Source organism: Gymnoscopelus braueri (assembly GCF_963280865.1).
Source record: "Gymnoscopelus braueri genome assembly, chromosome: 12".
Lineage (NCBI taxonomy): Eukaryota > Metazoa > Chordata > Actinopteri > Myctophiformes > Myctophidae > Gymnoscopelus > Gymnoscopelus braueri.
The window spans coordinates 22,456,330-22,471,329 of NC_137614.1; the positions used below are offsets into that span (position 1 = coordinate 22,456,330).

A 15,000-nucleotide genomic window follows, 5' to 3' on the forward strand; every position below is an offset into this window, starting at 1 on the left:
AACAGCATGTGATATACAACCATGTGACAAACACACAATCAGTAAACCACCCTCTGTCTCTCATCCCTTCCCCCACCACCACTCTTTCTTTATCTACACATCCATCCATCCATGCGTGCGTGCATGCGTGCGTGCGTGTGTGTATGTGTGTAACCGTTACATATAAACAGATATAGAGGGGAAGAGGAAGGGATAAAGATAATGAGTGTGTGTGTGTGTGTGTGTGTGTGTGTGTGTGTGTGTGTGTGTGTGTGTGTGTGTGTGTGTGTGTGTGTGTGTGTGTGTGTGTGTGTGTGTGTGTGTGTGTGTGTGTGTGTGTGTGTGTGTGTGTGTGTGTGTGTGTGCGTGCGTGCGTGCGTGCGTGCGTGCGTGCGTGCGTGCGTGCGTGCGTGCGTGCGTGCGTGCGTGCGTGCGTGCGTGCGTGCGTGCGTGCGTGCATGCGTGCTGTTGGGTGATTGATCATGTCATGGGGGACATGCCGCCATCAAAGCCTATGAGAATTTATGCCATCATTTCCTGTTCCACTCACCCGCTGCTCTCGTTCCCACAAGCCACAGAAGACATCTGGACACACACACACACACAGGAAATGGTTGCTAGTCTTCTCATGACGTGTCGTGAACACATTACTGTATGAATGGAATCTCTTCCAAATGTGTCTCCCATCCCATGGCTTATCACCCAGCAGTATAGGTCTATGACCAGTCAACTAGCTAGGGCTGCATATATTGATTATCTTCTCAGCAATTATTCTATCGACTACTTTTTCTGCCGATGATACACAACTCTACCTCCCCTCCACAACCATCACTGCCATCACCCACTACACCCTCACCTCCTGCTTGACTGACATCAAAACGTGGATGCAATCAAACTTCCTAAAACACTGCAATAAATCTGAAATCCTCATTATTGGCCCAGGCCAATCACCCGCTCCACTCATGACTTCTCCCTCCATTGTCACCCTCTCCACCCAAGTCCGCAACCTTGGTGTCATCCTGGACCCCACCCTCTTCTTCCAGTCCCATGTCAACCAGATCACAAAAACCTCCGCAACATTGCCCACCTTCGTCCCAGCCTATCACACACTGCAGTGCTGAGACACTCATTCATGTCACCACCAAGGTTCTCAAGAAACTACAGTATGTACAAAACTCTGCCGCCCCCTCACCAGAACCCGGTCCAGGGACCACCTCCACTGGCTCCCAGTCAAGCACAGAATAGATTTAAAAATACTAAACACCACCTACAAGGCCCTCAACAACCAGACTCCCCGCTACCTCTCTGAACTCCTCCAACACCACGCCCCCTCCCGCTCCCTCAGGTCGGGTGATGCCAACCTGCTTGACATCCCCAGGACAAAGAAACGAACCTGAGGTGACAGGGCCTTCTCGGTGGCCGCCCCCTCCCTATGGAACTCACTCCCAGCTCACATCAAAGCTGCGCCCACCCTCGCCACGTTTAAAACTACACTCAAAATAAAAAAAGTCAACAAATCAATTAACCAATTAAGCATTATTTTATACTTTGTTGTGGCCAAATAGTGATGATAGCCAATCTACAAACTCGTTGATTGGCCATCTTTACTATTTTAAATTTTGATTTTAAAATGTGTTAGTTACTTTTTGCCAGTCTGTACATACATCCTAACTCACACATGCAAAACTCTCTAGGCAAACATGCTTGTTTAAATATATCTATTCTTTCTCTTCCCCTCCCCTCTATTCCATCTCTTTCTTTCTTTCTTTCTTTCTTTGTGCAATGTGGGAGGAAGAAAGCTTTGAATCTCTCTCTCTCTCTCTCTCTCTCTCTCTCTCTCTCTCTCTCTCTCTCTCTCTCTCTCTCTGTCTCTGTTTATGTGTTTATGTAACTTGGTTGTGAAGGAGACATATCCTGTGCTAAAATAGTATTCACACACACGCACGTGCACGCATGCGCGCGCACACACACACACACACACACACACACACACACACACACACACACACACACACACACACACACACACACACACACACACACACACACACACACACACACACACACACACACACACACACACACACACACAGTCAGTAAGAGGTGGGAACTGGGAAGTAGCAGTATCCGGCACATTTATCAGGATACACACAGCTGTATGCTATGGGAATAGTCATTACTCTGTGTGTGTCACAGCTAAAGTTTGATGCTAAAGTCTCTCTCTCTCTCTCTCTCTCTCTCTCTCTCTGTCTCTCTGTCTCTCAAACACACTTATGCGCGTGTGCACACACACACACACACACACACACACACACACACACACACACACACACACACATACACACACACACACACACACACCCCCACACACACACACACACACACACACACAACCTCCTACCTGCTCCATGTGTCAGGCAGACCGTAGGAAGTTGAATTTAGCTTGCATGCGTCACTCCTAAGTGTGTGTGCATGTGTGTGTATCACTCTAACTCCAGTACTGTTGCTTTTTCTATAAATGTTCCTATGATGACACACGACAAGATAGAGTACTAGCTGTAAAATACTAGCTGTAATACTACTAATTATGTGTAGCTTGCAAGCTAGTTCAGGCAGATTGATTCAAGAGGTTCACACTCACAGTTATGTTAGTTATGTAACCATGACGTGTCAAGCAACTGACCAATTTGACCACCTCATTTCCACTGTTGTTCCCCTCGCTGTCACACACTGTAGTCACTTATTAGCATAGCATTAGACATTGTTCCTTTGATCCTACAAATATCAGATCAAAGTACCAGTCCTACCAGCCATAAACGTAATAATAGAGATCTGGACGATGCCCTTTTTGACTTTCATCCAATAATCTCTTACTTTCAGGAAGTTACATCATCCATAATCTGCTTCCTGCCTATATAAATCTGTTATGTGTGAAAGAGAGAGACGGACAAAAAAGGGGGGGGGGGGGGATTTGCATGACAGCTGTTAACAGTGGTGACTATAATATAGAAATGGAGGGAGAGAGAGACAGAGAGAGGCTGATGGAATGTAATGCATTCCCACAAGGCGTAGCAGTTGTTAGGGTCAGTTGTGGAGGTGTAATCTCTCCATCAATTCCTCCATCCATATGGTACAAAGTGCTCTAAAATCTCCTGTTAGATGGCTGTGTTGACTCTGGAGTGCAACACCAGCAGATGACATGGCACCCATGACACATTTCATTTGGAAATCATAGTGTCTGGAGGAAGAGTGAGAGGCACAGTTGAGTCAGAGTTGCTTGAAGTCCAGTGTGAAGTTTTCACAGTCAGTGATGATTTGGGGTGCCATGTCATCTGCTTTATGTTATATTTCACTTTATGTACAATTAACCTAGAATATATTAAAGTTTCACTTTTTTAATTATATTACGGAAGAAAATGTACTTTTCCCACAATATTATTATATTGATTTTTTTAGACGGATCTGTAGTGTCCATAGTTTTAGTAACTGTAGTGTTTGTAAATACAGGTGTGAATATTATATTTGATATGGTGTTCAAGCTTTGGTACATATTACTCCCTGCTCAGCACAATCAGAAGACAACCAATTAAGAGGCATGGAGATATATTTCACAGAATCCCCCTGGAGAACAGAACCCACAGGGGACACAGAGCCTACTGGGAAAAGAAGTGCATACCATGCAGTATAATGTACATGTACTTCCTATTGGTTGGTTGGTTGTAATGTTTGTGTGGTTTACAATATGTACGCTAAGTGTGTGTGTATGGAAGTCACTGCACTAAAATGTACATGATAGAATTAAACAGAATAACCTTTGTCTCTGCTGTGGTAAAACATGATACAGTGTAATGAATAGTAGATGCCATATACAGTTGGGTCTGATGCCGATCCCAATTTTGGAGAGTCCTTGCATAATTACCGATACTGATGTCATAAAAAAAGTCAAATAATGAGTGATACATCGGCCAGACCAATATATCGGTCTGGCTCTAGTGAATAGTTTACAAACAATCAAACAGCACAAGAAATAAGGACAACATAAGAGAACAAAACATTCTCAAACCCTAGTCCCATGTGTGGATCTGCTAGAAATGAGGCACTGACCCAGTTTTGGGAGCTGACCCATAACTTAAGTAGCACTGCTGCAGTAGACTTACAAAAGACCATTTCCTAGAGTCCATGTCTGTGTATTCAGCAGCTAACAGCTGATTCTGCACATACTTCTCCTCTCTTATGATGAATAGCGAATCAATACTTCCTATACAACTGTTCCTTCCTTTGTAAGCATTTCACCGCTCGTTAAGCGGCACAATGCACAGTCATGTCACTGTAAAATACAGAGAGTATAAAATGGACCTGACACACTCAGGATTTTACTGTGTTGAATAGATCCTACTGGAGTTATCAAGGGCAGGGATATAAGCCGCTCTTTGCAATTTGACAAGGAGCTACATGTCGGTGTGACTCACGCACAACATATAATTACACATGAAAGACCAACAACTCGACACTCTTTGTATTAACAGAAAAGGTTTATGTGGTTGGATTTTGATCGGATAAAGTGTCTAAGGGAGATGAAAGAAGTTTATCCCAGCTTAAGGACTTGTTGACAGGACAGGGCAGGTTGCACCTTGGTTGTTAAACGTTTGTTCACGGGGACAGTGTTTCTGCAACAGCAGCAAGCCACCCTATTACCCTTGACTGAACTCTCCTTTATGGGGTGCAGCATGCTGTGTGTTTACTAGCTGTTTGGAAAAAAACTAAAACGATTGGGATAAAAATCTACAGGGAGGAAAGTCGTTGGATACGACCGTTACAGACCAGAACAACCAGTTTGTTTGTTTGTTTGTTCATGTGTGCTTGTGTGTGCGTGTGTGTGTGTGCGTGTGTGTGTGTGCGCGTGTGTGTGTGTGTGTGTGTGTGTGTGTGTGTGTGTGTGTGTGTGTGTGTGTGTGTGTGTGTGTGTGTGTGTGTGTGTGTGTGTGTGTGTGTGTGTGTGTGTGTGTGTTTGTTTGTTTGTATGGCACACCACCACATGCATGTGTGGTCTACTGTAAGTGCTGACAGGCTGGATCACAGGAGAAACAAGCCTGGCACACACACACGCACGCGCATGCGCTCTCACACACACACACACACCCACACCCACACCCACACACACACACACACACTCTCACACACACACACACACACACACACACACACACACACACACACACACACACACACACACACACACACACACAAAGCACATGAAAGAGTCCTTTTGATGGCTAACTGCTGCTCATTGAAAGATATTACTGTTTGCGTTTGGCAAGTTCATCTGCAGTGCAGTATGTCTGGAGTGAGGTAGTGTGTGTGTGTGTGTGTGTGTGTGTGTGTGTGTGTGTGTGTGTGTGTGTGTGTGTGTGTGTGTGTGTGTGTGTGTGTGTGTGTGTGTGTGTGTGTGTGTGTGTGTGTGTGTGTGTGTGTGTGTCTAATTTAGGCAGTTTTAGGGAGAGAACTTACCATAATGCAACTTTCAAGAATGCTATACTTTCTCTCTTCTTTATTGCTCTTCCTTGCCTCTTCCTCCCAATTTCCTTTCTTTCTTTCATATACATTCACACCAACAATAAAAACAATATACCTGCTGACTGCCAACTTGCACGATCAAGAAAAAAGTTGAGCAAGGTCTACACGACCGAAAACGTTGCTTCATTAAATACCTTTTATCTTTACCGTGCAAGTTGGCAGTGTGGGCCTGTGCGTGGTATATTTTTTATTGTTGATGCTGTCTACTGCTTTTTGCCTTTGCACCTGCTTTTAACTATTTTAATCTAGGTTTGTGAACGTTTTTTAACATATACATTCACACCAAAACACACACGCACGCGCGCACACACACACACACACACACACACACACACACACACACACACACACACACACACACACACACACACACACACACACACACACATACACATACACATACACACACAAACAGAATTCCCTCTCTCGCTCTTGCAGCACACTGATAGAATGTTAATGACCTCCTATATAGCTGTGTTACTGGTCTCTGACCAGTCAACTGAATGTTAATGACATATTCTATAGCGTGACGTTTAGGAGGAGGACTGTATAGAAGAGTATATAAAGAGTTGGTAGAGCTGGGGAAGCAGAGGACAAAAGTACAAAAAGTGTAAGGGTGCAATACTTAATCAAATTAATCGATTATTTAAAATATATATAAATTATAAAATAAGCAATTTTCTAAAGTAGCGAAAGTTGCCGAATCCCGATCTACAAGCTCAACACGTTGTGATCTTGTAGATCTGCTATTTCTAAAGTATAAAATAGGGTAATAAGTGGTTAATCAGTCGAAAATAAAAAGTCTATTCGATTTTTTTCACGTTGAGTTGTTGATAAAAAAAAAAGGTTTTCTCAATTATTCAATTAATCAAAGAAGTGATCGATAGAATAATTGCAAAAACAACATAATCGATAGTTGCAGCCCCATAAAAGTACGAGTGAGTTGAAACGACGAGTAGAATAGTGTAGAAGAAGAAGAGACAGATGTGAGTATACATTAAAGCAAGAAGGAGGAGAGTGTCTATTGCAGAGCATGAGAGAAGAATGGAGGAGAAGAGTGCTGGGTGGAGAGGTGCAGAGAAAGGTAGTAAAATTGCAGTTGTATTAACAGCCAGTTAACAAACACTTAACGATTCACAAACACCAACCAACCAGCATTAAACACACAACATGAATCAGTCACTATGTAGCGCTGACACACCACAGTCAATACACATAAAGTGCTGAGAGCCTTCTGCCAATGGTCATTAAGAATGAAGACCCATGAGCCAAGTAACTGGTCATTAAGAATGAAGACCCATGAGCCAAGTAACTCTAAAGCAATGGCATCTCTCAGCCCACAGACAACAGGGATTTACTGTACGTACATGCGTGTTTGTATGTGTGTGTGTGTGTGTGTGTGTGAAAGCAAGTGAGTGGAAGGAAAAAGGGAAGGGAGCAAAGAAAGGAAAGGAAAGGAAATAAAGAACAAAAGCAAGAAACATTCACAAACATTCACTCATTCAGTCTCCCAAAGTCAATCCTCTTGTAATACAGGAGTGTGTGTGTGTGTGTGTGTGTGTGTGTGTGTGTGTGTGTGTGTGTGTGTGTGTGTGTGTGTGTGTGTGTGTGTGTGTGTGTGTGTGTGTGTGTGTGTGTGTGTGTGTGTGTGTGTGTGTGTGTGTGTGTGTGTGTGTGCGTGCGTGCGTGCGTGCGTGCGTGCGTGCGTGCGTGCGTGCGTGCGTGTGTGTGAGATAAATGGAGAGGTAAATGAAAGTAAACTAAAGAGAAGAGAAATGGCGACAGTAGATTTCAAGGAAGAGATACATAAATTGTAAATTAAAGGACACAAACAAAGTGAGGTCTCAATTGGAGCGTGGTGGAGCACAGGGATAAATTGGTTGGCGTAAAAGTGGTGCAAGACAGAGGGGCATTGTGTGCCCACTGCCCAGCTGCACACTGACACGCACGTACATACCCACGCACGCACACACACACACACACACACACACACACACACACACACACACACACACACACAGTCACACACACACACACACACACACACACACACACACACACACACACACACACACACACACACACACACACACACACACACACACAATAGTATAGACAAATAAACCATTACAAATTGTATGAGTACAAGGCCCAGTTACAAGAATTCACATTTATATACACACACACACACACACACACACACACACACACACATACATACATACATACATGCAGGCACGCACACACACACACACACGCGCGCGCGCAGGCACGCACGCACGCACGCACATACATACGCTACGCTACCAATGCGTGTCAAAGTGGTATATCAAACATGGATTTAAGTTAATTATTGTTCCTTATCAAGAGCAAAAAAATCTTTCAACTGGATAGAAACTTCTTTCAAATGGATAGAAGGACTATAGATAATATATTGTGAATTGAGAATCTGGAAATGTTCTATTGATATTTCTCTCTCTCTCTCTCTCTCTCTCTCTCTCTCTCTCTCTGTCATGATGGTATCTACTGCTGTTCTGACACAACACATTGACTAAAGTCTGTTGCACGTCAAGTCCTACTGAGTCGGACATTTGTGTTCATTCATACAGCCTTATCATTTAATGACTGGATAACTTCCATATCATAATAATTTTGGTTGTTTTCTGTCACTGTATATTTGCACATACCGGTATGTGAAATGTGTCCTCTGCATCTACCCATCCTATAACTACTAGGAGGAGCAGTGAACGTCATTAGTACAGCGCTCGGGGAATGGTTAGGGCTTAAATGTGTTGCTCAGGGACACTTCGACACATTGCCGTGGTTCGGAATTGAACCTGGGGCCTTCTGCTTCCCAGATGGGCTCTCTACCCATTCAGCTATGGCCATGTTACAGTGCATGTGTGAAAGGCACTTTAGTTTAGTACTTACTTCGCTTACTCCACTTCATATAGGCCGTTGACCACAGTCCACCACAGTCTCCTCCCCTGGGCTTTCCTTTACAGCTGTTTCCATGTCAGCCCACTCTCCTTAATGTCCGCCTCAAGGTCCCTGTGGCACGTGTTCGTGGGCCTGCCTCTCTTTCTTGGGCTTTGCGGGTTCCATCTATGGGCTTGCCTGGTGATGCCGGCATTTGGTTGACAGGGTGTGTCCCCATCTTCTTCTCTTGATCTACTGTTCACAACAAGTGGTAGAACCGTTCTCTGCCAGAGAACATTATTGCTGAGGGTGCCTGGCCAGTGGATGCTGGAGAGCCTCCTCCTCAGGCAGCTGTTGATGAATGTTTGAGCTTTCATCGTTGTGGTCTTGGTTGTCCTCCATGTCACTGATCGTTATAGTTTGTACAGGCTGGCTGATTTCTTTGGAGCTCCAAATGTTCCTCGGTTGGCTGAATGCAGTCCTTGCCTTCCAAATTCTGTTCAGTCTACATCCGTGCCACTTTGCGTCAATGGCATTGCCTAAGTAAGTGAAGGCTTCTACTGTACATCCTCGAGTGCTGTTCCCTGCAGAGACACAGGGTCTTCGTGTGTTGTGTTGACCTTGAGGACAGTTTAGTTTTCCCCTTCATGTTCTCTCACAGTTACTTTCCACTGTGAGAGAACAAAGCGATGTCTTCGGTCATCAAGCTATGTTGTGAGTGTCCACAGGAGCCCCTTTCTCCTCCGTGCTGTCATGGCCTTCATTATCCAGTCAATGGGTATCTAGGTAATTGGGACACAAAGATAACCAGCTGATGTAGGGTGTTTCTCTCACCTGATTTCCATACAGTCAAATTAAGGCTCCATGTCACGTACTATAAATAATGCCTTGAGTTCATAAGCATGAACATGCACCCCCCCCCCACACACACACACACACAAATTACATGATTTTTGTCTTTTAACGGTCATTGAAGGGTTTTGGCATTTAAGTACAAATGATCCTTTAGCTGGCTTAGACAGCTGCCCTTCACTATTATATCCCTGTCTAAATAAAACAATCACACACAAAAGGGAGTGAACTTCCCACTGTGTCTTGTCCCATTCTCCACTCATGAGACATTTGATTTGAAGGAATGTTGGCTGTGTTTAACACTGAATCACAAAACGGAAAGAAACTAGCAACAGAGAGTAACTAATAAATCCAGCAACTGGGATGCACACAATACATTTGACCTAGTTTCCGTGTCATTTTGCTAACAGACATCACAGCTTGGCTTAACTTTGGTTAAGAACAATGATGAAAATAAGAAATTCACTTGCGAATATACTTGTTACCATACCATGGCCTCAGAGATTAATCAGTTCTGTTTGGCTGGAGGGTGTGCATTATTTTCAGATAACTGCATGGCTGCTGTCTCATCACCGTTATGAATACATGCATAATAAACATTACTCTGTATTAATGGTAGTATTAGATACAGTCTGCCCTTAAAAACAAAATGGATTTCAGTATAACGTTCAACCCTTTTGGGGACACAGAATAATTTCTTGGTCATATATCTGAGCTTCTCCCACTTATTCCCAGGTTAATGAAGATAGTGAAAGCACAAATGTTCTATTCAAAATATGAATAAACACTATATATATATTGTTAGCATGTGGCCGTGGTATAATTGGGAAAAATCATTTGTAACTCTGAGAGTGTACAAATGTAACCAAATGGACCATTACGGGTCCATTTGGTTACATTTTTACACTCTCACGGTTACATTAACACAGCCAGGATTTTACAGTGCACATCCGAGGTTACGGCTTGACATGACTTTGGTTTGACACTTTGACATCAGCAACTTTTAATGAAGTCAAGTCAAGCTCCTCGGGGAGCGGGTGGGCGGGGAGGAGACTGATTAGACTTTCATAAGAGGTCTCTCTAGGTTGTTAAAGATTACTTCCTGTATAGAGCGCTTTTGATATCCTTTCTGCCTAATGAGGTAGTATCAGGAGTGACAGACAAGGCTCTTCTTATCCATCAAGGTCAGTGTCTGGTTTAGTCGAGCCTAAATATCATTCTGTCGCGCTCTCGCCACTTCCTTTATGCAAAATTATTCTTTCAAAGAACTGCAGCTCTGTTTTGAGTACACTGTAAAAGCCTAACTCGGGGAGTACAAATGCAACCTAATGTACCCATGAGGATCCGTTTGGTTACACTTATACACAAGCGAGCTTCCGATTCCCAGACAGCCTCTCTACCCACTTGAGTGGAGTAACTATGGTAACCACAGGTTTCATTTACGTAACAGCCACCGAATGTTTTTCTACTGTCTGGTAGAGTAGACACACTTATCAGACACAAACAACACAATGTGCTGGTCACTGCTGGCAAGTGGGCGATAACTGCCCAATCTCCATTAACCCATTCAATCTGGGAACGCATACTGTGTCATTTTAGTTTTTTTGGCTATAACCATTATTTTATACTTTGGGCTATTTATTTATTTTAATCGTGACATTTTCTGCAAATCTTTGAATGTATATGTTTTTTAAAGCAAACATTTTTAACTCAAATCTTTGCTTCTGGGGATTCTACAAATGTCATTTTGGGAAGAAAAAAACGTGTGTTGCTATAATATCAGTGGTTCTCAAACTTTTTTCATGTCAAGGACCCCTTAAATGACATGTATTTGTCCACGGACCCTCCCCATCTCAAAATATTGTGTTCCAGGGACCCCCAGAGGCTCATAGCGCGGCACTCGTATATCTGCTATTTTTTAACAGCCAAAGAAATCTAAAGTGACACAGATGCGTTCCCGGATTGAATGGGTTAAAAAAAAAAGTAGCAGAATCTTACTTTGCATTCTGAAAGAAAAATCAATGTATAGTGGATGAATGGATGGGTGTTATTAGGTTAAGTCATATTACTTGTTTCAGGTGAATTGACCTCTGGGATTACATATAATGAAGACTGACTCTCCTCTTCCCTCCCTTCCATTCCATCTCTCGCTCATCTCTCCGCCCTCGCCTTTCTCCTCCTCTCTCGCCCTCCCAGGTGGCCAAGGACGTGTCTATTCGTCTCCACAGTGAGCTGGACGGTGCGGAGAAGAAGCGCGGTCGTCTGGAGCAGGAGAACGAGGAACTGAGGGTCCGTCTGCAGGACCTGGAGGTCGCCAAACAGGTCCTACAACAGGAGATTGATAAGGTAGGCTAACACGCACCACCATGCTGTGTGTACCATACTGGGCCAGGCTGGGCCAAGATCAACTAGGTTCAGTATAGGTTTACTGTGGTTGCTGTGAGAGATTTGAGGTCAGGTCCTACAACAGGAATTCACCACTTAAACCAGTGTATACTTAAGAGTCCCCCAGGGATCTATACTAGGCCCCCTCCTTTTGCCCTCTACATCAAATATCTTTACTGAAAATAGCCGATCTACGAGCTCGCAGCGCGTGATGCATTGTGAGCTTGTAGATCTGCTATTTCCGTTGACCGTTCGCCCCCAGAATATGGACGCTAGGTTTCATTGTTAAGTAAGGTAGGGTATTGAAACTGTGCCATATCATGCCTTTATACATGTTCACCTGGTCAACCAGCAGGTTGACCAGAGACTGGGTGATACTGACATCTATTGTGCACCGTACCAAACCACCCTGGGATAAACTAGTTGATTTAGGTGGATTTGGAAAACAAACCAAAAGTCAGACTGCAGCACTGGGGACTACAACATTGTTTATAGTGTTGTCAGTGGTTTCAGCCATTGTATTGTTACCCAATTCAGTGAATGCTCCATGTTTAGACAGGCAGATTTGATTTAACTTCACATGGACAAATTCTGTTTTGGCTGGGGCTTAATTAGCACGGCTGGTCTTCCAGACAGGCGTTTGACATTTAGACTCTGTTTATTTAACTTGTCTCCATTGTAATCTCTTGAACACAATGTCTGTGTAGAAAACCACAGCGGGATCCGTCACTGTAATCTGTTGCCCGGCTCGCTGGAAAAGTTTTAGTTTTGTATATATAAATATAGCCTATAATGACATGCCCAAGATAGGGACGCCAGGTTGCAAGTGGTCAAAAAGGAAGATGACTTTGCTGTTATTGAAATCGAGGTTTTGCTCAGAGCAAAACTAGAATTTTCTGTTGTTTGTTTCTCTGCTGTCATCCTGCGCTGAACCATCTGAACGAACATCATAAAATGGCCCCTCATCTCTCTCTGCTTCCTGTTTCCTTTTCTCTCTCTCTCACTCCTCTCTAGCCATCTGTTTCTTTCTCCCTCCCTCCCTGTCTCTCTGTGTCTCTCTTTCCTTCTTCCCCCCCCTCATCTCTCTTTATCTGCCCCTCTCTGTTTCATTCGCTCCCTCTCTCTCTTTCTGTCTCTGTCCTGCCCCATCTCCCTTTCTGTTCCTACCTGGAGATAGACTACAGTTTGAGGCGAGTGTGAGGTTGCCATGGAGTGGAGAGGTGTTGATGTGCTGTAGCCTTGGCCTCGTACCAGGCCTCTGATGTGGGGCAGTGCTGGACGGATGGCTGGGTAGCTGGCAGGGGGTGATGTGGAGCTCTCTGTGTTTCTGGGCTATTCTCGTCAGCCTGGTACTTTGTGCTCTGCCACTGGCTGAGAGGCTGCCTAACTGTCTGTGGATGGATGGTTGGATTGATGGCTTTGAGGCTGTTTATGAATTTACTCTCATAAGTCATCGCGTATGCTGTCTTTATTGTGATAAATCATATAAGCAATATATTTTCCTGCAGGGGAACACCTTGGTACTAACAGATTTTGGCAGCTGGATAAAAAGGTGCCTTATTCATTCCCTGGCTGGCCTTATAACTGGCTTTATGGTAGATTTGTTGCTGGCTCGCTGGTTTTAAAGCTTGCAGTATTGTTGTCTTATTGACTTATTGGATGACGATATTGCTTGAGGTAAAGTGTTTAAATCTTTTACTGACTGCTTGGCTAGCATACTGATAGCTGACAGGCCTGATGGCTTTCTGCCTGGCTGGTTTGGTTTGTAGGATATTTTGTATTAATTTACTGAATGAATGTAATAACCAAAATGGCTGATAGTTTGTGTTGTTTACCACATCATGCCGGGGTAGGAGTTTACTGTCTGTCTTGATCTCTGTCAACTTTTGGGGCTTTTTGATTGGTGGCTCTCTCTAAGCTAGTACATTCTTCACATAGCTGACACACTTTGCTATGCGTGAGTGAGAAAGAGTGTATTTTGTCATCCAGAGAGGAGTGTCTCAGTCTTCTGTTTGTAACCTTCGATTTAAAAACAAAATAATTCAGCACCAACTCACAGAACGAGAAAGATGACAGTGAAAGGGAGGGGGGGGGGGAGTAGACAAAGAGAAATAATCAATATCACACAAAAATGTTTCAATTAAAGACACAAACATTTTTTGCAATATTGAGGAAATCTAATCTACTTGACCTTTACTACTTCCACTCAGCTGCTCAACAGCACCATTTACATGAAAGTATATGGATGGAAACATAATCTGTCTGTCTCCTTGCTTTTAACATGCTAATGTAAATAATATTTACAGAAAAAGACATACACAAGTACAGAGAATAAAATGAAAGTTAATTAATGTATTGACACACACGGTAATACAGAAAGCATCCAGTCCGGCAACCTGTCTATAGACACAGAATTAAACCGATGGAGCGAAGGATTGGGGGAGATATGTCTGGGTGAATAAAAGGTGGTGTGGTGTGTTAATTATTGATTGTGACTGGGTGGCTGAGAGAGGCAGTGGTATCAAGTGGAAGTGATATTTTATGCAGTTAAGTAGGAAGGTATATAGCTGCTAGGTGTAAATAGATAGAGAAGTTTCTCATCTACTGGATGAAGTCCCTAAAGTAGTGGGTCATGATATGTTCTGACATATCTGACAAAAATCGCGAGACGAGAGCAATCCCCAAAGGCTTGACCACTGGACTGTGCTTCTATAAGGCTCAATATATCACTGTGAACTGTGGAACATTTGGTACCTGCACATTTTGCAAAACCTTTGGTGGACACTTCATCAAAGAACAAAGAAAAACTCATCGCCAAGTCCCTAACGTGCTTCAAACAAACAGGATATGTATTGTTGTGCAGGAAACAAGTACAGCATGCTGTTTAGTATCTTTATGGGGGAGTTGTTATTTGCTTGGCCTTGTTAATGTTTATATTAGCACATTGTTAGCTCTTAGCACATTGTTAGCTGTTAGCTGTGTGAATATATTAGCACATTGTTGTTAGCTTATTGTTAGCTGCATTGATAGACTGACACATTGTTTCACAGTGGAGGTGGACACTGGAAGAAGGAATGCTGCCTCCCTCTGTCTTCTCATTCCTCTTTCATCCCTTCTTTCACACATACATGTCAGCTTTGAGCTTTCCCTCCCCTCCTCCTCGCCTGTTTTTGCACCTCTCACTCCAACTACTCTCTCTTCCACAGCACGCCGTTCTCTTTCTGTTTATCCTCCCCTCCTCCCTCTCTCCTTTTGCTCCAGTTGAGGTGAAGAGGAATGCTGATGAAGGGA

At 43.5% G+C, this 15,000-nt stretch overlaps 1 protein-coding gene across 2 annotated transcripts in view; it reads left to right on the forward strand.

Annotated features, from left to right (window-relative positions):
- Positions 1 to 15,000, forward strand: part of mtcl2 (microtubule crosslinking factor 2) — a 110,596-nt gene that overhangs the window by 17,784 nt on the left and 77,812 nt on the right. For both annotated transcript variants that reach the window (XM_080445648.1, XM_080445649.1), the window contains exon 4: positions 11,521 to 11,670. In XM_080445648.1, coding sequence (XP_080301774.1) covers positions 11,521 to 11,670 — 150 coding nt within the window. The remainder of the gene's footprint in view (positions 1 to 11,520; positions 11,671 to 15,000) is intronic.